General features: G+C 38.7%; 2 protein-coding genes across 3 annotated transcripts in view; one reads left to right on the forward strand and one right to left on the reverse strand.

The window, feature by feature from the left end:
• LOC129718373 (pituitary homeobox homolog Ptx1) overlaps positions 1 to 23,548 on the reverse strand; it is a 166,139-nt gene that overhangs the window by 127,046 nt on the left and 15,545 nt on the right. The gene's annotated exons all lie outside the window — the stretch shown is intronic.
• Positions 730 to 23,548, forward strand: part of LOC129718372 (cytochrome P450 4c3-like) — a 115,584-nt gene continuing 92,765 nt past the window's right edge. The window contains exon 1 of one of the 2 annotated variants that reach the window (XM_055669107.1): positions 730 to 2,314. In XM_055669107.1, coding sequence (XP_055525082.1) covers positions 2,264 to 2,314 — 51 coding nt within the window. In that variant the 5' untranslated portion in view covers positions 730 to 2,263. The remainder of the gene's footprint in view (positions 2,315 to 23,548) is intronic. The other variant, XM_055669105.1, reaches the window with a different exon arrangement.

Below are 23,548 nucleotides of genomic sequence, written 5' to 3' on the forward strand. Positions count from 1 at the left end.
CCATTCAGTTTTTCCACTGCCGAAGAAAAATAAACGTTCGAATCAAAACAGACGGCTAACATGAACGGAATCCCAGAATCCATCCAACCCATCAAAACAAACCTCTAATCTAGCCAAATTGACCCACAGCTCCAAATATCTGTCTCTCTCTCTCGCTCCGTCAGGGCAAGGGCAAGGTCTCTCCTAGTCCACCTAGTCGGTAGTCGGCTCAAGCCGTCATTCCACCGAAGTTGTCCGCCCTGCCAATGCAAAACCGACAGACAGGCAGCAGCAGGTGTCCCGTCTGCTACATGTGATTATCATTTTTCTTGTCGTTACAACTAAATGATGACAATTCGGATCCTGCTTTTCCGCGTTTCCACCTGACCCCAGCCACAGAAGAACGTACTGAAGGAAGGAAGAAACGGGGGGCAGTCATGCTCTACCATCATGCCTGCGTCTGGCGATGTAATTATGAGCTTACACTTAGGTATAAGATTATATCTCGGTCGGTCGGCCGGCCGGCTGTCGTTCGATGCACCGCCGCCACTGTCATGGACTTGGTAGATCCCGGGGATTTCGACGGGATTTTCAGAAGTCTCCCGGCTGTAGGGCTGTACAACCAGCAGACGTAATCGAAAGGCCAGCGTGTGTCAGTCAGTTCGATCCGCTGTGCAGGAGATGACCGAAGGGAAGCAGCAAGGATGAGGATTCTCCGGATTTGGTTTCTGTGTGCTTTATTTCACCTAGCAGCAAAAAAAGAAGGACACACCATCTCGTGTCTGCTACTCCGAACTGGCCATCAGCAGTCGAAATGCCGGGAGTTTCACTCGCTCGCTAGCAGTGTGACACAGTTGACTGTCCCGGTCCTGGTGCTAGAGAGGAAAGTTTTCCACCTTCCAAGAAGCGTCGACGGTTCGGAAAGTTTACAATCGCATTATGAAAGTAATCAGTGAACGTGTTCAAACAAAATAACGGCAGCGGCAAAGTGCCACGCCATGCCGAGTGCAGCAAACATATGTGAAGGCTATAAACATAAATCAAGTTGAAACCCGCGAAGCACTCGCAAACAAGAGCAAATTGGCAGATGCGAATTTGATCAACTGTCGCGGCACGGGCGAAGAATTTGATTGTGTATTACAAGTGCACTTTAAAACAATGAGAAACAAAGCTAGAAAAAGTAACCGAAAAGATGTGGAGGAAGGAGTGGAGGGTAGAGGGAACTCACGAGACGAGACGGCATCATAACCACACCTATTTGTCAACGTTAAGAGCTGCTTCCGCACATTCTTCAAAGACGGTACGTAATAAAAAAATAGCCGAGCTCTGGAAAGGAAAGCGAAAGAGGAACGAACAGCTCAGAAGTTTATTATTTTTATATGCTTTATGAACTTCGTCTCGGATGTGGTGTAAATTTCAAACTTACTCGCCGAGAGTTGTGTATAGAGCGAGAGGAGTAGAGTTGTGACGTGTTGAACGGTGTGCTAGTGTGCGTGAAAATTCTCCCGACTGCTTCTAAAAGGCGGAGCCAGTCTGTGCCAGTTTCGAAGAGTAAACTACGAAATCAGGAAAACGTGTTTCTATACAAAACATCAGGCTCTCGTGAGAACTGACAGCGATTGAATTTTCTTGAAAAGTGGAAAAGCTTGTTTGAACGTGTGACGTGCCTTCGTACTAACACAAGCAACGTCAACATTGACTCCACCCTCTGTGAGCTAAAATTCCTTCTGGGAAAAACAAACACACTGATAAACAAGCATCCAGTTGGTGGAGAAGGGCGTGGCAATCCAGACACAACGAAACAGGAATCAAGGAGAAAACTAGAAATAACATGGCGTCATTAGCTCTCGGATACCGACCAATTCTCTCGCTCACTGTCTCTCCACAATCACTCTGTAGTGGTGTTAGTTACCGGCGTGATTTTAGAACCGGTCAATCAGAACACGAAACTACCTGGAAGCGTGTTCTTTCCCACCTCAAACTATGGAGACCGAGACACTAAATAGTGCTAGATGCTGCCCCCAATTCGACACACCTGCGATGCAACCACTTGGACGCCGCGCGTCCGTTAAGCCGAATACAAATGGAAGGATTCTGTTTTACGAACCACTAAAACCGAACCCGTTCTCCTGAGCTTCCTCGGCGGTCTCACTACGGACGGCCGGAAAGAAATCAGTTTGCGTGGGCACTGTCCCACGTGGCGCACTCGGTTCGTATGCCAAGAATAGGACGACGGTACTCGAGCTCCATAATCGTAACTTTCAATTAGGCCGTAAAACCCGATATGCGGCGGGAAGATGAATTTGCTCCGCGTTGTGTCTGCCTGCTCCTGTCGGTAAGTTTTGCTGAATGGGCTGCCGAGATGTGTATCGTAAAAAAAATCCTAACTGACATGAATACTGCACGTACTTCACTCCACGATTGGGCCAATGAACGGGGGCAAATGCGCTGTTGCTTTTGTATGTTTATGCAGCCGCGTGAAGTGCTGCTTCGTTAGAAATTTTTATTTCGTGAAACGCTTGAAATATGAATCATCACTTTTGTCTAATGCAAGCATCCTTGCGAACCAAGTTGAAAATAGCAAGTAGAGTTTTGAATCAAGAATATTCATGTTCATGTTTTTGAACGTTCGAACGTTAATTTGTTCTGCGCACTTCTATTGGAAATATACTCGAGTGTTATGTCATGTGAATAATTCTAATAATATCTTTTTCTAAATCACAAACCCATAATCTTTATTTGGTATTGCTGGAGCTAGAAATTATTTTTCACAGAACTACAGTCAATAATGAGACGTGCCTTAATTGATTTTCATCAGAGCTTTTTAATATCTTTTCTTCAAGAATTTCATTGTTTTCTAAAGTGACGTAAATTTTTCGTTGCACTGTTCCCGATCTGTTGAAATATTTTTCGGTGATTTGTATTATAATTATAAATGGTTCATTTTTTAACTTTCCTTGTTTTCATTATCTATTATGAAATTCATTTTCTACTTTTGGGCATTTATGAAAATATATTTTAGTGATACTAAGCTCAACTTGAGCTGAGTTTTTGTGTCGGTTTCCAAGCGTTTATCAAGGAATCTGAGCCAATTTTTACATTCTTTTTTTTGCATTCAAGGAGCAAATTTGTTTTTTGTGTTATTCTGGGCTTATTTCGGGGTCATGTCCTTAAGAATAGTCAAGGATTCTTATTTTTAGGTGATTTAAGGTTCTTAGTTTTATTTGATTTCGACTGACTGATAATTTTCTTCCGATTTTCACTTCAATTTGGCCATCCACATACCACGTGTACAGATTTTAAACGATTTTGACCAAACCCCCCTCTCCTGGACAATTGCTCATATAAACTCTAAAATTTTGTATGGACCGTAGACATTACACATACCCTCCCCCCCAAAGCTGTCCACGTGGTATGTGGATGGCCCCTTTGTGCAATTTTTTGTTTACCGTTTCTGATTTAATAATCAATTTTCTTGAATTTGTCGTTTCTAAGTTTTTAAGTTCAATGCAACTCTAAGACTCGTTTTTGGAGTTATGTGATTTTCGAAAACGGGATCCCGTCTGGATGCAATATATTTTTTTCGAGTCTGTCTGTTGCACATTTTTCAGTTCCCTTATTTTTCACTTCCCCAACTGCATACACAGTTTGCTTGAATGAACTAGTTGACAGGTAAAAATTCGTTATAAAAATAGAAATTGGTTCGGAAAAACTGATAACACTTAGCTCAACTTGGAATGTTGCTTTTCAATCTTCTTAGCACCATTTTCATGTTCTTTTTTTCAATTTTTCCTCGCCTTTGGAATCGATTTATGATAAGTGTTTGTGAAACGTTCTCGTTTTGAAAACGTTCTTTGGTAAATCTAAACTTAGTTTCAAATCTTTCTCTTACTATACGATACGGGCTTTGTATTTCTAATTCTGGACTTAAAAATTTGGAATTTTTGTTGATTTTCGTCTTATTTGGAACTGTTCTGTTTCTGGCCACAAAAAACTTTTCAGTTGATTTGATGTTTGTTTCTATTTGCTACAGAGCTTTCACGATTTGAAGTTAACTCTAAAATAATTTTCTCGTGATCATTTTAGTTCAATTTGAGAGCCCTTCCTCATTATTTTTTTTTCTTGATTTTGAAACCACTTTTTGCAAATTCAAAATCAATTTGAGTTAATTTTCCTTAAATACAGGATATTGTTTCGATGTTTTTACTTCGGTAGTTTTAAGAAACATTTTGTTCTGCGATTTTGAGGTTAAATCCAGAATTGTATATCCTTTCTATCTTTCCTCCGCAAGGCTGGATTTAGGCACTGGGGGCCCGGGGCAAATTTGTTTGTGAGGCCCTCTTTTCTCAAAACATTTAAAGGAAACGTTCTTGAAAGTGACGAGCATAAAAAAAGGTCGCCCCAGGACTTGGGAGGCCCCTCGAATCGGGAGGCCCGAGGCATTATCCCCCTTTGCCCCCCCCCCCCTAAAATCCGGGCCTGTTCCTCCACCTTTAGAATCATTCGTCGGTAATGCTGAATTAAATTTTATTCTATCGATTTTCGTCATCATATTATTGAGTTTTTAAAAACTTTGGCATGTCCTGATACTTTTAATTTTCTTTCCGGTGATTGTGAGCTCCATTTGAGATACTCTTTTTAACATATTCCTGGCCTTGGCCATCGTTTCTATTTAGAACAATTTTTTATTTCAAACGACATTTAAAAGTTTTCTTCAAACTTTAATTTTAAAAACCTGTAGCTATTTTTCTGGTTTTCATAACTATTTAGCGATGTCGATCGGCTAGCTCTCCCACACAGTTGTGATGTCAGATTCGATTCCCGATCAGGTCGAGGATTCGAGCTTTCTCGACTCAGCACTGGGGCACGGTGTATCGTTGCACTTATCCTACAATATGCAAAGTGTGCCAGAAACAAAATCGATAACGAATTCTATCAACTAATCTAGTTGATCGAGATCGCCATTAACGCTCCAGGCTAGCGTGCGATATTGTTGAACTTTTGCAGCGTTTTGGCGATACAATGCTGTCGGTCAGGAAAAAAAACTCACCGAAATGATAACAATCGTTTTTTTTTAGGAGACACTTTGTATTAATGATATTTTTTGTAAAATAATGAACTTTTATAATTCAGTGGACTATAAGTTCAAGATTCAAACAAATAAATAAAAAAAAATTTTGGTTTATAGTATTTTTCTCCAAAGCATTTTAGCGAACTTTCATGCAATTTCAAGCTAATTTTATTCTGCCTATTCCAACAGAGACTAATGCTTGTTTTTGTGAAACTGTGGAACGACTAGATTTTATTATTTATAAATCGAAGTTCTTTGAACACAAAACTGCTCGGCAATTTAAGCTTTGAATAGATCTTCTTTCTCAGACTGCTCGAATAATACGTAGTTTTTGCTCCAAAGTAAATGAATAACGCTTTTAACGATTCATTTTTCATGAAATGGAAATGATATGACCCTTGGCTGCCCAATCCAGAACAATGATTAAACTAATTGAGTTCATGAAACTATACATGCAATAAGAACACAAGGCATATATGAGAATTTCATTTTCTTTACCAGATTTTGTTCTAGTTAAGAACCGTTTTGGGGATTTTTGAGAAGCTCACTTTGATTTTGTTTAATTTGAATACATTTTCTGACTGTCTACGTACAATTTTATATGTTTTTTTTTCTCTGTGTGTACTCATCACTGCGACCAGAGAAGTTTGATCTATTGTGATATTGCCCAAGTGTTTTCTGTATTCCGCACTTCATATCAATGGCCAGTATCACCATGTCCCTCGGTCTTGGGCTGCTATCCTCCAATCGCCCCTAACACCTTTTTCGCGTGCATCCTCGTCGACAGCACACATCCAACGAGTGCGGGGTCTACCCCGAAGTCGACGACCTCTATCGGGATTCCTGCTAAATATAGCCTTCGCTTGACGCTCATCCGGTATTCTCGCTACATGCCCAGCCCACTGAAGCCTGCCGTGTTTTATCCGCTTGACTATATCCGCCGATTTGTATGCCTGGTACACTTCATGGTTCATGCGTCTGCGCCAAACACCATTTTCTAGTTTGACGCCAAGGATTGAACGCAAAATCCTACGCTAAAAAACACCAAGAGCTCGCCGATCACCCTCTTTCAGCGTCCATGATTCATGGCCGTAGAGAGCCACCGGAAGAATCAGTGTTTTATAGAGTGCAAGTTTAGTACGGATTTGCAGATTGCGGGACCTTAGCTGGTTACGTAATCCGCAAAAGGCCCTGTTTGCAGCTGCTATCCGCCTCTTTATCTCACGGCTAACCTCGTTGTCACATGTCACTAATGTTCCCAGGTAAATAAATTCGTCGACTACTTCGAATGTTTCCCCATCTAACACCACCGCAGTACCAACCTCCGATGGACTACCACGCACTCTGCCAGTTACCATGTATTTCATTTTGGCAGAGTGTATGAAAAGCCCAAATTTCGCAGCTTCCCTCCTGAGAGGTCCAAAGGCCTCTTCCACAGCTCTACGGTTGATACCAATTATGTCGATATCGTCCGCAAAACCGAGAAGCATGTGCGACTTCGTAATTATGGTGCCGCTTCTCGGCACACCAGCCCTCCGTATAGCACCTTCCAATGCGATGTTGAACAATAAGTTCGACAGCCCGTCACCCATCTAACGTCACGAACGAGTCCGATATCTCACCGGTTAGCCTGACGCTTGATGTAGAACCTTCAAGGGTGGCACGTATCAGCCTAATCAGCTTTGTTGGGAAACCATGTTCGATCATAATCTGCCATAACACATTTCTCTTAACTGAATCGTACGCTGCCCTGAAGTCTATGAACAGATGGTGCGTCTGCAAGTTGAATTCACGAAATTTATCCAGGATTTGTCGCAAGGTGAACATTTGGTCCGTCGTGGAGCGTCCCCTCGCAAACCGCATTGGTACTCGCCAACAAAGGTCTCCTGCAACGGCCTCAGTCTGTAGAACAGGATGCGGGAGAGAATTTTGTACACGGTATTGAGAAGAGTTATGCCCCGATAATTGCTACAGTCCAGGCGATGACCTTTTTTGTAGATCGGGCAGATGAGACCCTCCAACCAGTCCGAGGGCAATTCTTCATCAGACCACACTCTCAGCATGATCCGATGGATGGGACGATACAGCTGTTCGCACCCGACTTTAAAGAGTTCGGCGGGAATGCCGTCCTTCCCGGCTGCCTTGCAGTTTCTCAGCTCTTTCACTGTTTTTTTCACCTCGTCCATGGATGGTGGATCCACAGCTTGACCATCATTCTCAATAGTCATCCTACTCCTTTCGATTCCACTGTTTCCCTCACCGTTCAACAGCACACTGAAGTGTTCCTTCCAACGCCTGGCCACCTCTGTTTTATCGGTTATCAGGCTCCCCTCCCTATCGTTGCACATGACGGGGGCTGACACGTTTCGATTCCGGATTCCGTTGACCTTCTTGTAGAAGCTACTCGCATCGTGCCTGGAGAAGCAACCTTCCGCCTCCGCAAGAATACGCTCCCAATGCTGACGTTTCTTCCGGCGATGGAGTCTCTTTTCAGCGGCTCTAGCATCTCGATATCTACCCACACTCTGAAGAGTCACAGCCGTGGCCAACATGTGACCCCTGGCGCGGTTCTTCTCCTCCGTCACTCGCTGGCACTCAGCGTCAAACCACTCATTGTACGCAGCTGCCGCAGTTGTACCTAACACTTCTCGCGCTGTAGTGCTGATCGAACTGTGGATGTGCCTCCACTGTTCATTCAGGTTCCCTTCAACTCTTTCCTCAATCCGTTCATTAACCTTCTGCGAATACTCTGCAGCCACTCCTTCAGTTGATAGCCGCTGGATGTTCAACTGCATCCTCCTCGTTGCCTTGGATTTCAACACGTTGGACAGCCGGGCGCGGATTTTGGCTACTACGAGAAAGTAATCCGAGTCAACGTTTGGTCCTCTGAACAACCTCACGTCAGTAACGTCTGAAAAGTGCCGTCCATTAATCAGAACGTGGTCAATTTGATAGCAAAGCTCTCCATTCGGGTGCATCCAGGTGTTCTTACGTATGTTCCGGCGTGCAAAATAAGTGCTACAGATAGCCATCCCCCTAGCTGCAGCGAAATTAACAAGTCTCAGGCCATTGCCGTTCGTAGTAGAGTGGTAGCTTTCCCTACCAGTTACGGGGCGGAAGAAGTCTTCCTGCCCGACCTGGGCATTTGCATCTCCGATGACAATCTATATATCGTGTCCTAGGCACTCATTGTATGTCTTTTCCAGGAGCTCATAGAACTTTTCGTCATCGGGTTTCTCGTTGGTCAGTGCGTACACATTTATTAGGCTGTAGTTGAAGAATTTGCCCTTAATTCTCAACACGTATATACGGTCACTGATCGGCCTCCATCTGATGACACGCTTCATCTGTTTTCCAATTAGCACGAAACCGACTCCTCTTTCTGCTTTCACGCCGCCGCTATAGTAGATGTGGTACTTAAATTAAGTGTCCGCAGTAGGATCTACTGCTCGGAATTCGCGTTCTCCCGATTTCGGCCACCGCACCTCTTGGATAGCTGCAACCTCCACATTCTGAAGAGGATATGAAGAGAAAATGGATTTCCATACAATAGAATAGTGGTCCAAACGTCGTACAAGACCTTATGAGCAGTGTTGAGAGGAAAGTTTGTGCATTTCGATATGCGGATGGAATTGGAAAAAACGAACAGTGAAAAAACTGAACAACATGTTTTATTTTACTACCTGAAAATAAAAAGACGATTGATTGGATGAGTGAAATATACCAAATCTTTTTTTGCAATGCAATTTGATACCGTACACCCTTCAGTGCACAATGCAGCAAATTTCGTGCAGTGCATCAGCAGGGTTGTAATTTTGATATTTTAGTATAATTAATTTTTATTTTCATTCCGCTATAGTCCACAGGAGTTTCATCATTTATTCTAGTCCCCAATTTAATTATTTTAACGCTCTAACTTGATTTACATGTTTAAATATTTTAACAAGCATAACAAAAACATAAAAAGACTTGACTGTTTTTGAGTTTATTGAGACACCCGAAAAAATGATCCTAAGAGATGGCGCTGTAGTGGTAGTGGTAGTAAAATCGAAATTATTACGAGCATTTTGCTTAATGACTGGAAAAACTGCTATTAGTTACCCTGTTTCTATATTATTCTAACTTCCTAGTACCTACTTTTTTTATATGCAATCTATTTTATATCAATGAACTTGATTTTCCTATACAACTCCATTGACTCAATAAAGTTGTATAGAAAAATCAAGTTTTCTGATAAAATAAATTGGATAAAGTGGAAGTAACTGCTAGAAAGTTAGAATAATATAAAAACAGGCTAACTAGCAGTTTTTCCAGTCATTAAGCAAAATTCTCGTAAAAATTTCGATTTTACTACCACTACCACTCCAGCGCCATTTCTTAGCATTGATCATTTTTTCGGGTGTCCCGTTTAAGACATTTTTCTTCCCAGTTTTTTTCTAATCTTTATAAACATTCTTTACGATTCTGAGCTTAGTATCTATTCAATTCTTTTCGTATTTATGCAATCTCTGGATAAGACATTGCGCTCAGTATCAATGAATTACAGTTCTACGAGTTGTTTTTCGGTATTTTGATTTGGTTCATAATTTAATTTTATTCCGATCTTTGCTGGTTTTTAAAGACATTGTTTGGTGACAATCCTAATATGAAAACATTTTCTATGGAATCGTTTTTTGCCAATTCTGAGTATTATTTTCTAAACACCATTCCGATTTTTGATTGTATTAGTGCGTTTTCAGTGATGTTAAGAGATTAACGTTGCTAGGGTAAGCGCTCCCATGATGGAGGTAATGCCCATAGTGGTTGTACTATTATAAAAGTCACATTTGAATTGTTTAACGACTATGAGAGCAAAGAAACAGACTACAGTATATTCACTTAGTATTTACGATAAATCTGAAGTTAGAATGGCATTTACTTAAAAAACCTTATTTTTGAAAATAATCGCGAAAGTTTCCCGGATTTCTTATGATTTTTTAGGTAAATACCAGTTTGCCGTAATGGTTTTACAAATAGTTAAAAAAAAATATCTCATAACTTTAATGTTTTTCATGAAGAAAATTACTTTTTTCAATTTATATAAAGTGTTTGAAAACATTTAGATGTTATATTTGGCTCTCTGAACTTTTGGAATATTTTCTGTTTTGCTAGCCCAAGCTAGTTTTCCAACAAAACTGAGTTTAATTTTCTATTATTTGATCTTAATTTGAGGACTTTTTTAGCCGGTCTTTAGAAGCGTTAATGAGAGTGATTCTTGCCCTAAGATCGTTTCCTCTTTTGGTATTGTTCTAAACTTTGAGCAATCTTCGGTGATTCTGAACATAACTACAGATCATTTTCTTGTTCGGACTTTTTGTTTTTTTTTTAAAACGTTTTGCGTGCATCGTTGTTGTTGGGACTCGATTTTAAGCTTCTCTGGTCTCAGTAATACTAAGTTTAATGTAGAATCTGTTCTTTTGAATTTTTACACACTATAAGCGGGGGCCTAGTGTGGTTGGTAACCTCTCCGCCAACCACGCTCGACGCCTGGGTTCGAATCCCACCGCCGACATAGGTGTCGATGGTTGTGAGGTGGCGTGATCCACTCACAACCAACCAAACTGGTCTAGATTCAATCCTAGCCGACACCGGGAGATTTTCTGAGGCAAAAAAATCTCTGGGATCACGCCTTCCATCGCATGAGGAAGTAAAGCCGTTGGCGCCGGTCCGTTAATAAACGGGTCGTGAGTTAGGGTCCTGGGTGGAGTCGCCTCCCTGGGCGTCGGTGATTGGCACAACAACAGTGGCGGAACTAGACCGACGGAAAATAAGCGAGAATAAAAAAAAAAAATTACACTGACCGATTTCTCCTCAAAACTTCCGTTTGATTCGTAAATATTATATCTATAAGTTTTTAGAATAATTGTGATACGGATTTTCTTTTTTTACTTTTTCCATTCTGTGAAGCATTTTTCAACGATTCTCACCTCGATTTAGAATCATTTTATCTAAAAGCGTCAATTGAAAGTTGCAGTGATAGTTTCAAAGCATCTCATAATTTGATTAAATATTTACAGCAAAATGAAATTCATGAAATTAAGTAATTTTGGCTTAATTTGATTTTATTTTGTTCCCTAAACTTCTCCGAAGAAAAGGACGACTTCAAAGCTATTATTGGTCTTTCAAATCGGTTTTTGGTGACTCAGAGCAAAACTTTAGTTTCTGATTTCTGATGTTTATAAGCTCATTTAGAAGGTAAATTAATTTGGAACCATTATGAGTCTTGATCTACGTTTTATAATCCGACCTTCATGAAAACGTTTAGGGAATCAGTTTCAGGTGATGCCAAGCAAAAAAACACTTATTTTTTAGGAATTTAACATTCAGGCAGCCTTTGATTGCAATTTGATCATTAATGAATAATGAATCAATTGCATCTTTTGTACTTCATCCAACGGGACACTTCATGCGTAGTTGTGCGTTTTAAAATCAATGATCGCACATTTCACATTCCCATTTAGCGTTGAAAATGAAAATAAGCGCAGCATCAAAACCGTTCCCAGCAGTAATCAATCAAACCCCGAGACTCTCACGGTGCACACAATTGAAACACAAATCATTCAACGGCGATAAATAAATGTCTTGACACACGCAGCACAAGAGCTGAGGGCTGTTGCGATCCATTCCTCCTATAGCTATGAAAGATGATGATGAGTAAAAAATTGCACGGCTCGGAAGTGCGAATGAGTGCGAGAACCTTTGGCTTCCATCGATGCCCCGCACCACCGCCAGCAGGATTCGCAAGGTATCCTGCTGCGGTGAGTAGCTTTGTGAAAGCTACTTGGTAAGAGAGTTCATTGCGTAATTCGCAGCGGTGTTCTTTATTTTTGAAATGAAACGTGTTGACGAATGTTAGAAATCAAATCTTTCACCAAAATATGATTGAATGTTTTGCTTACTTCAATCTGGCCGACAGCAATGAAGCATGAGTGAAGGTTCCCTGAATTTCCATTTCCAGACTTGTGTAATGAAATTCAATTACTTATCGTATTTTAGGTGCAATACCGTGGTATGAAACAATTATTAATAAACCTAAATTCCCCCGAAAATGTCAACCGTAGTAATTAACAGTACCCGTAAAAAGTTACATGCAGCCTAATAAACGGCGAGGGCTATGCACCTTTCTAAACTTTATTGTGATTAATGTAAACAAACTTTGGAAAATACTGTCATTTTGCCGGTAATTTATAGCTCGGCAAACGCCTCTCTCGTAGCTTCTGACTAATTTTCTGCGGGAAGGCCGAGCGCAAAATATACCGAAAAAAAAATTGATGAGCCCATAACTTCACCGGCAGGGTGATGATAAATTATGCTCTCCCTTCTTACCCTTCGGAACCGATCGCAACCTCCGGGTCCTCGCAAAACGATTGTTGTAAACAAAATCGGCCGAATAACACACAGTGATAGTGCAAATCTCCCGACAAAAAAAGGCGAACCCCGAACACAAAAGCCTTTGTGTCTTTTGTGCCCACCGCGCTCGCTTTCGTACAGTCTGTTAGTGCCGGAGGAAAAACCACTTCCCTATTCGAGTGAGCCATGTGTGTATGTGCGTGTTTGTGCTTACGCGACTTATGGGTTTCCGTGTCGTTGCTGAACCGAGGCTTGCAATTGTACAATCGGAATGGTTTATTTGCTCCGTCAGGCCTTTTGTCCAAACATAAATAAAACTGTCACGCCCGAGGTTTCCTGTGTGGCCAAAACAAAACCGGAGTCTACGGCAGTCCACCATAGGAAAGGAGTCGTAAACAGTGCACTCAAATCGCGCCCTGCCTAGCGACCGTGCAGGAAAGATGCTGCTACTGCTCTATTGTCTGTTTGTTTTGTTTGGTTTGTCTAGCTTAAATCAAACAGAGAGCGAGGACTTTTCTTTTCTTCTGCCATTGGGGCGGTAATTTATATGGTGTCTCACTGCTGCCGGATACTCTGCTGCGTGTAACTAACGTTCAGTCCCACCTTCCCTGGTCTTGTTAGGGACTGTGCAGTTAACTGGATATATATTTTCATCGTTGATACCGAAACGAGGCTGTTTGCGTTGCCAATCATAATGATCATAATGATTACAACGGTCGAGTCCTTTTAATTGTGTGGATTACGGGAACGGAATACAAACGTCACTCGTATTGCTTCCATTTGAGGTTTAGAAGGTGGTTCTGTCAGTTTATTGGATCCTATCTCGCTTGAGGATGGGTGAGTTGTGCTGCTGGCAGGACGCACTTTGGAGAAACTGTAGTAGCTCAGAGGTTAACGACAAAATCCTTAAGAATAACCTAAAGTTGAACTGTTGAACAGTTTCCAAACATATTTTTAAACACTTCTTCGCAAAATTTAAAATATAAAGTTTCAACAAAGTTAAAGTAAAGACAAAGTTTTGTATGTAGTTTTGTATTTGCAAAAACTGGAACTCAATGTTGAAGAAAAGTTATTTGGAATCTTAGAATTTTATCACCAGGAATTTTACTGAAGACGAAACATGTTCCTCAATCGACTTAAAATCGTAGAACCAGATTCCAAGGCTCGTAAAGATTAAGAAAAGATGTAAGGCTCTAATTCGCTGAGAAACCGGCAAAAAACGATTCCAATTCAATATCTGAACCAAGAAAAAGATCTCTCGTTAAATTCAGAATTATCGAAAGAAGATTTTCAGATTATACTTCCTGGCAAGAAGCATTTCTGAAAATGATCTCCAATTCAACTAGTAACCACCAAAAAAACGTTTGTAACGTTTATAAACCCAGATGTATTGTAAACATGTTAGAGGGTCAGAAAAAAAATAAACAAAAACTTCACGAAGTAAGCTTTTAGACTAAACTATAATATGAATAACCTGAGAATAAATACTAAAATCTGTAAAAACTTATAAGTTAATTTTAAAGAGGGTTATTCCACAAAAAACTCTATTTTGTCGTGTCCAACGTTCAGATATGACATTGCAGTATTCAGCAATTGTTTATCTTTGAAATTTTTTGAAAACTTTGCTGGAGGAAGCAATCTGGTATACTGAAAATTGGAAAAAAATTTTTTTATCTAATTGTTAGGTGGAATGATCGAACCGAAATCGCAAAAAGTAAGGACTAGTTCTATAAAACAATTTCGCTGAAGACATTGAGAACATAAAATCAATTTTTCACAGTCAAATCGAATTAAGACCACTGTGCACTGTGGGATTTTCGAATAAATCTTTTCACCAATTGTTAATGTATCGAAATATAATACTTGGAATGTGTAGAAACTATTTAAGAAGTTATTCCATAAAATGGTGGGTAAAAAACGTGCTTTACAACAAGTATTTCGTCGTTTTTATCACATTTTTGTACTCTACGACCTTTAAAAGGGCATTACTCAAAAATGTACCGTACAATGATTTTAAAATTTTGACTAGAGATTCTGGATGTCATAACGAATCGAATGGTGTACTTAGATTCTTTGGTGCATTTTTTTATAATAATGGTCTGTGGGAGCACCGTGCGAACGAATTTGAATTAGTTTACGTGAATGATATTCAGCGCAAGTGGTGAGCAGTTGTCAAGTTGGGTACACGCTCTTACGGGGGTAATCGAATCAGGATAATTTCTACCTGTGCACCAGAAACCATCTTATAATTAAAGAAATTGCCTGAAACGCATCTAAAATAGCCATAGAAAACTCCAAAATTATCCCAAACAATCCTTAAAATCCCCGAAATCACTTCTAATTACAAGATCAATCCAAAAAATAAAAATTATCTTGAATTGTGCTCTGGAAATCGAAAGAAAAAAAATACTTTAATCGTTTCAAAAGACCAAAAACATTTTTTTTGAAGAAATGTTCATTGGTCGATAAAAGCGATAAAAAAATAGCCGTTGAACTCGAACTGGAGAAAAAAAAATTATCAAACATTTTACGCGCCATAATGGCGGACGCAATAATACAAAGTTCATAATAAATTACCCACCCTTTTAGAATTCGAGTCTCTATGTAGTTTATCAAAAGAAAAATTTATCTGGAAACATTCGTGTTGGCAATTCAGCCGAAATCCCCAAACTTACGCAAACAGAGAAGGTTGCATATTACTAGCACGCATTATAACGACCGACATTACGGTCCGTAAAAAGGTAGATAGCTTTATAACCTTACTTTACCTTACCTTACCAAACAGTCCCAAGCCGTAGTGTCGCCTTCGCTGAACGTAAAAGTCGTCTTCATTCTACTCGGTCCAGGGCTGCAGCTCGCCAACTCTGCAGCGAAAAGGATCATGTCTAATTTCGAAAACCGATCATGTACATTCTGTTTTTTTTTTTGGCCCAAAAAATCATCCATGCAAAATTTCAGCTAAATCGGACATGATTTATGCGTGTTTCAAAGCGCTCAAAGTTGTGACTTTGAGACCTCCAAAAATCTACCAAATTGGGAAAATCGATTCTTTTTCGATGCCGAATGTCTTAAAAATGCATAAAACGTATTGTCTCGAAAAAAAAAATTTTTGACCGAAAATTATCTTCTGGGACCTTCATAAATTACGTCATAAATACTTTCCTTTACATACTTTCATAAATTACGCGACACTCATAAATTACGTAACGGAAAAACACATTTTTTGGACCCCCATCCCCCATATGTAACGAAAGGTAACGCCAACGCCCCCATAAAAATTACGTAACGCTGTAAAAAAATTTGCTAAATAAAAATGCTCGTTTTTGGAGAGTGTCTCCAGAGATTTTTTATTACGTAACACTGATCTTACATCCCCCTGGCTATGTACCAAATCGTAACGCCCAAGGAAACCTTCCTTCCCCCCATGAGCATAACGTAATTTATGGATGCCTCCTTAGCCGTTTTCTGATCAACCGAATTCTCAATACTCACAACTCGTTCCAAATCAGATGAAAATATTTTAACGCTCATTAGGTGTCTCAAACTTGATTTTCGTTAGGGTGGTTCATTTACTTTTTACTGGTGGTTCCAAAATGAAATTTTATTGTTATTGAATAAGCCAAAGCAATCATAGCAGGAAACTTATGTCATTAGCCATATTTATTTAATGGTAAATTATAAATAGTTTTGCACAAAGGTTGGGTTTCTCTTTTCCTTTAAATATCATAAAATTTCATGGTTTTCACCACCCTGACGGAAATCTCAGAAGTTCGATTTTCCGTCAAAAGTTTTTTTTTATGCATTTTCAAGACATTTGACATAATTTTCCAAAATTCTTGTACTCCCCCCTTGGTAGATTACCGAGGGTTGAAAAATCACAACTTTGAGCACTTTGAGGCACCCCGGACATGAGTCCGATTGAGCTGAAATTTTGCATAGATGTTTGTTTTTTGGGTCAATAAACAAAATGTATATTTTTTGTTCACAACAATTAAACAAAATGTACATGGTCGGTTTTTGAAATTCGATGATGAAATTTTTTCCATAGTCATTGCCACCAAAATCTGCAGTCTGCGTAGTGTCCGAAGGTCGTCTTCGACCTGATTGATCCTTCTTGCTCGCTGTGCATGAAAATACAAGATAATCTTTACTAAGTCAATTTATATTAAACCAGCGTTTAGTGAGAACCTATATGACATATTAGCAAGTACCACACCTCCTTATTGCTGTATGAAAAGCTTGAGACGTTTTTCGAAAAAATCGCACGAACCACGCATCTCGTCCTAGACCATTAAATTGGTCCATAGTGGCCTACAAATTCATACATTTAAGTCTAGAGTCAGGACGGTGTACCGTCCCGACATCACGCTGGGACGGTACACCGTCCTGATGTAGAACCTGATGATTCTTTCCGTAGAGGTCTCGAAATGCTGGGACCACAACCTTCTCTAAAACATTGGTATTGTATTCCGCGACGCTGATTTTCACGTTTATTCTCGATAAACACCAGGGCACAGTGGTCCAATAAGGCAAGAAGTAGAAGCGCCTTTCACCTTCATCCTAGCCTAATAGTGTCTTCGGAGCAATTGTTTGTATGAATGACCCGCATAATCGCAAACTACCATAAAATATGAAAAGTTTATTATACTAAAAATAAAAAAAAATACTTTTTCGTGTTAAGAGATAGAAGAATAATTAATTCGACAAAGTTGTAGAAAATTCAAAAATATGAAACTTTGTTGAACAAATGAAAATCCTATCTTTTTTCGGTACAAAGTTATTAAGTATATTACATGGAACTTATTTAAAAGTTAGTTTTTTGTACTTAACCTTTGTTAGTTGCATTTTACACGAAAGTGTAGTTCGGAGGAATTTTTGGGGCACACAAAACACACATTATTGCCAAAAATTATACATCTCCAGGACTTTTCCTTACAAAGTTATATCATATTTTAGCTTATCTTTCCGATAACTTCAAGAACGTATAGGTTAAAAAGGGGCGAGTGGAATCATGATGTCAATACTTTTCCTCTAAGTTAAGCTGAAGTACTATAAACTTCGTTAGGTTCCATTCGTCCCAATCCACCCATATTAGAGTACGGCGAGCCTATATTACAGTAGGTTTTCATATATTAAAAATACTAGCTTTTTTATGTTAAGAAATAGAGGAATGGTTTATTCGGCAAAGTTTTAGAACGTCCAAAAATTTGTAACTTTGCCTAACAAACAAAATTCTTATCTACATTGGGAACAGAGTTACAGAATATTTTCTATTAAAGTTACTTGAAACTGAATTTTTTGCACTTAACTTTTGTTAAATACATTTTACAAGAAAACGTTGTTCTAAAGGAGCATTTGTTCATACAAAACACACCTTTTTTGTTGAAGATCACACATCTCCAGGACTTTTCCTTACAAAGTTATAGAATATTTCAACTTATTTTTTCGATAATTTCAAGAACGTATAAAGTAAAAAGGGGCATATGGAATCATGATGTCAATTCTTTTTCTCAAAGTTAAGCGCGAGTGCTCAAAATTATTATAAGTTTCATCCATCACAATCCCCCGTAACCTTTATTTTATACGTTGTTAAAATTATCGAAAAAATGAGCGAGAATGTGCTATAACTTTCTAAGAAAAAGGAGATGTGTGGCCTTCAAAAAAAAAACGTTTTGTATGCCCAAATGCTTCTTTAGAACAACGTTTTTCGTAAAACGTTACTAACAAAAGTTAAGTACAAAAAACTAACTTTTAAGTAACTTTTGTAAAAAGTACACTGTAACTCTGTACCCAATGAAGATAGGAATTTTGTTTGTTCAGCAAAGTTTCATATATTTGGACGCTCTTAAACTTCGCTCTCTTAACATAAAAAAGTTAGTACTAAAGATATATGAAACCTACTGTAACATATGCTCGCCGTACTCTAATATGGGTGGATTGGGACAAATGGAACCTAAAGGAGTTTATAGTACTTCAGTCTAACTTCAAGGAAAAGTATTGACATCATGATTCCACTTGCCCCTTTTTAACCTATACGTTCTTGAAGTTATCGAAAAAATAAGCTAAAATATGATATAACATTGTAAGGAAATGTCCTGGAGATGTATAATCTTTGGCAATAATGTGTGTTTTGTGTGCCCCAAAAATTCTTCCGAACAACACTTTCGTGTAAAATGTAACTAGCAAAAAGTTAAGTACCAAAAACTAATTTTTAAGTAAGTTCCATATAATATACTTTATAACTTCGTACTGAAAAAAGATAAAATTTTCATTTGTTCAACAAAGTTTCATATTTTTGAATTTTCAACAACTTTTCCGAATAAACCATTCCTCTATCTCCTAACACAAAAAAGTTAGTTTTTTTATTTTATGGTATAGTAAACTTTTCATTTTTTTCGATAATTTGCGATCATGCGGGTTATTCATACAAACAATTGCTCCGAAGATACTATTAAGCTAGGATGAAAGTGAAAGGCGCTTTGGAATTAAGTTTAACTTTTTGCCTTATTGGACCACTGTGCAGTGGGAGCTTCTCATCACCATCACCATCACCAACGCGGCGTCCTGGAATCGCGGGATGTTTATGTAAGACGGAGGGATCCCGGCTAATTGTGCGACTGTTGCAAGACAAAGAGTTTCTTTTTAGAAAACACGAGCTCCTGGCCTACGTGTCACAAACAACTTTACTACGATGTTGCGATAAACAAACAATGAATGTCAGTAAGTTGACACCATACGCGTCGGTTATCCAATATCTGAGGCTGAAGCTGACACCAATACTAATGCACAGAATGTACATGGTGCGCACCTACACAACGCTGAAAGGTTGTGTTCGAACTTATTGAACACCCTGTAAAGTGATCCAATAAATGAAATTCCGCATTTCAATCACTATCACTGAGAAATGATTTCAAGGACCAAAGTAAGCAAAAAATCACTGAAAACACACTACGTAAATGAAAAAGCAGGAAATAAAAATTATCCTGAAATGAACACGTGAAAATGCTTCATAAAACAAAAAAATGCTTAAAAGATATAAAGCCAAATTAGGCTTACAATCTCCAAAAGAGTACACTCTCAAAATCAGTAGAAACCAAAGGTTACATATTGAGCTCGAACTTGCCAAAAACATTTGTAAGATTTATAAGCAGAAACAAAACTAAAAACCTGAATTAATCCACCTAGCGGTCAGACCCAGCCTTTCTCATTCAAACTTTTATTTGTAAAAATAGATTCACATGAGCGCTTCAATCCAATGAATGTATATTCACTCTTTAGGTTCTAAAATATTGATGTTGAAATCTATACATATAAAAACTGCCGAACCGATCGACGTGAAAATTTGTATATAGGGGTTGTTGGTGCCGATAAAGGTTCCTATGTTAGTTTGAGATCCCTCCCTCTTCTGGAAGGGAGGGGTCCCATACAAATGAAACAAAAATTTCTGCACATCTGGAGAACTAATCAATTAAATGGAACCAAATTTGGCAGGTAAATGTTCTTAGTGGTAAAAAATATGTCTATAATGTTTCGACACCCCTCCTTCTTTTGGAAGGGAGGGGTGCCATACAAATGAAACACAAATTTCTCCACATCTCGAGAACTAACCAAGTAAATGGAACCAAATTTAGCATGTGAATGTATCTAGGGGAGCAATTCTCGCTGAAACCGTCCCACTGGTGACATGAGGTCTTTCAAAAAGGATACTTTTATGTCCAAATAATTGAAAGTAGCGAAAAAATTAGAAGACCACTTTGGTTAGTTCATATTGATGGACCCCTCGGGCACACAATGGTTAAACGGTTTTGACAAAAATTGATTTTTGAGCAATTCTTGACCTTTTTATTGATTTATTTCTCTTTAATTTGTCATTAAACCCCCTGCAACCAACACATCGTTTTCAAGAGGAATGATAGAGCTTTCATTTGAAGTACAAAAAAATTGGCCGCCATCTTGGATCTCGCCGCCATCTTGGATTTCATCAGCAAAACGTGTTTTTGAGCAAGTTTGCAACCACCGATTTTGAATTTGACATCACCATTGGGAAGCTGAGAAAAAATGCTTCAAGATACATTCAAAACATTAGGTGAGCATTGAGTTTACCTTGTCATTCTGGACACTTTTCAAAATCGACCTTCAAACAGTTCAACGCATGACTCGCGTCCAATATCAAATCAACGCAATAGCCTGTGGTGTGCGTATGATGTGGACAGTCAGTATTCCTAGTTCACAGGTAATTTTTGAATAGCCTTTAATCCACTGGCTGAATTTCGTTAGGTAGCAAACGTACCCTTTTCGTCGATAAGAATTTGCTAGGGATAAATAAGTGATGATTCTACTCTTACTTTACTTACGCTGGCATACGCTTATCTTCTCCAGATTACTCGGGATATACTTGATTCATACTATACCTTGGTAAACCATACCTAAGTTTGTTGATAGTAGTTTAATGCATGAAAACAACAGTACAGGTCGGACTCGATTATCCGGAGACTCGATTATCCGGAATTCGATTATCCGGAATTTTGGACTCGATTATCCGGAATTTTATTTTTTTTGGTGTCCGTTTTCAATTTCCATTCCGTAATTTTGCCTTTACCATCCCTTCTGGCATATTTGTTACCATTTAAGTCACTTCCGGCATGTTTGGGACATGTTCGAACTGAGTGAAAATAATCAATGTCCAATTTATTTTTTTTGCTTCCCAAGATTTTATCCCTTTTCGCCTAAGAAATAACTTCTTGTTTCGCCACTGCATCATACAAGTAAAATAAAGAAAAGAAATATTTATTTTATGTTCGTTAATTACAAATTTTCAGTAGTTTTTGTGTGATTTGATTATCCGGAAAACTCGATTATCCGGAATGAAATAATTTTTGATGTTCCGGATAATCGAATCCGACCTGTATATAACAGTAGCAAAAACAACATCTAACATTAATTTGTTTAATTACTAAACACGCGAAAACTGTCCTCCGTACAGGGAACCAAACTTTCTACGAATAAACAAAAAGCTCAAAAATTTGCTCAGCAGTTCGAGAGTGTTCATAATTTTAATTTGAACGTAATGAGTCCTATTGAAAATGAAGCATTACAAAAGTATGATCAGATCACCACACAAGAATTTCTTCCTGAAGAGGTAGGGGAGGATTGTACAAAACGCACCAGTTAAGCATTTTCGCAATTTACAGCGCTTCAAATCATTTCAAAGCGATATTGAATGTGTAGGATGATTGTAGGATCTATTTATTGTATGTTTGTGACGAAGTTTATTATAAAATACTCGATTTCAATGTCTTTTTTGGTAAAAATCACCATTGCCGCCAAACAAGCCCGTGACCAAAACGCACCACAACAAAGGTCAGTATGCTCCAAAGCAGCAGGCTAATATGCCACTAGCAGAAATCAGCACGCAAAGTGAGAAGCGCTTGAAGTCTCGAAAGTAAAATCAAAAATAATGGAACATGCTCTAAGTTGTCAAGCAATCTCCTGCAAGCTCTTCATAGTGCATTCTGCCCCAATTTCAATTTTGATTATTTTTAGGTAAAAGTTGACGAAAGTTAGTTAAACAGTTTGAAATACTCATAGTATTATAAACTTCAAAAGTGTAAAGGTTAGGGGAACCATAGTTTTTTGTATTATTTACTAGTCAGTTAATCATAGAAGCTTGAATAAAATTCATGAATAATTACATGTTGGGCAGAGCCATAGCCAATTGCACAGTTTTTCGAGTATTTTAGTCATTATGGCACACTTTTTTATATGAGAACTGTAGGGAAGCTGGGTTTTTATGACAAAAGTGAAGAATTTCGTCATAAAAAGCCACATGTGTAAGAATTTTGGAGAATTAATAGCATGAGCCATCTTACCCAACTGGTGCGTCTTGTACGGTTCTCCCCTACTAGAAACAAACTTTGTTCTAGCAAAAAAATCGTAGAGAAGATTATTAACAAATTACGTTACACCCAAGGAGGAGCGAGGGAATGAAGAAATAAACAATGTGAATGCAATGAAAAGGGATCAAAGATACGATTTTTTGCTTTACGTAATTTGTGAACAGACCCAAAATCACACAGGCATTGGGCCATCCACATTCCACGTGGACAACTTTGGGGAGGGGGGTCTGTGTGATGTCCACGGTCCATACAAAATTTTGAGAATTCATATGAGAAGTTGTGGGGGAGGAGAAGGGGGGGGGTAACAAAATCCTTGAAAATCTGTCCACGTGGAACATGGATGGCCCCTAATATACACTACACACAGACACACACCACAGACTCAGCATGATTTGATATTGGGCGCACGTCATGCGATGTACTGTTTGAAGGTCGATTTTGAAAAGTGACCAGAATGACAAGGTAAACTCAATGCTCACCTAATGTTCTGGATGTTTCTTAAAGCATTTTTTCTCAGCTTTCCAATGGTGATGTCAAATTCAAAATCGGTGGTTGCAAACTTGCTCAAAAACGCGTTTTCTGATGAAATCCAAGATGGCGGCGAGATCCAAGACGACGGTCAATATTTTTCTACTTCAAATTAGGGTTGTTGATATTTTATCGATATTTGATATTATCGATATTTGCTCGTCACAATATCAATATTTTTGACCGATATTGGCGCATTTGATATTATCGATATTTCGATATTGCGACTCGATATTGCTTTCCGATATTCTCGGTTGCCATCAGGGGAGTGCTACCGGCAAAATTTTGCCTACCGATCATAAATTCATCATGGCATCAAAATTAAATTTAAAATGCTTACACACAATATAAGATATTCATTAAAAGTGCACATTATACTGAAAACAAACGTTAAGCAGGGTGACACTCAAAACTCGAAATTAATTTCCCGGTTTTTTCCCGGTTTTTCCCGGTTCGTTCAAATATTTTTCCCGGTTATTTGTACTTCAGAATTCTGCATTTTTTCATACAGTTAAGGGTTAAAAAAGCGTGACTGTCGATTTACATCCCATTATCGAATTACATTCTAATATAGTCACTTTTTAAGCGTGTTCAAGCTTATTTTAATCCAGAGATATTGTTGCAGAAATTCGAGAAATGTGACGGACGTCATCTTTTACAAGAGGATAACGTTTGCGGTAAAAAA

This window comes from Wyeomyia smithii, chromosome 1 (genome assembly GCF_029784165.1).
Source record: "Wyeomyia smithii strain HCP4-BCI-WySm-NY-G18 chromosome 1, ASM2978416v1, whole genome shotgun sequence".
NCBI classification, from domain to species: Eukaryota; Metazoa; Arthropoda; class Insecta; order Diptera; family Culicidae; genus Wyeomyia; species Wyeomyia smithii.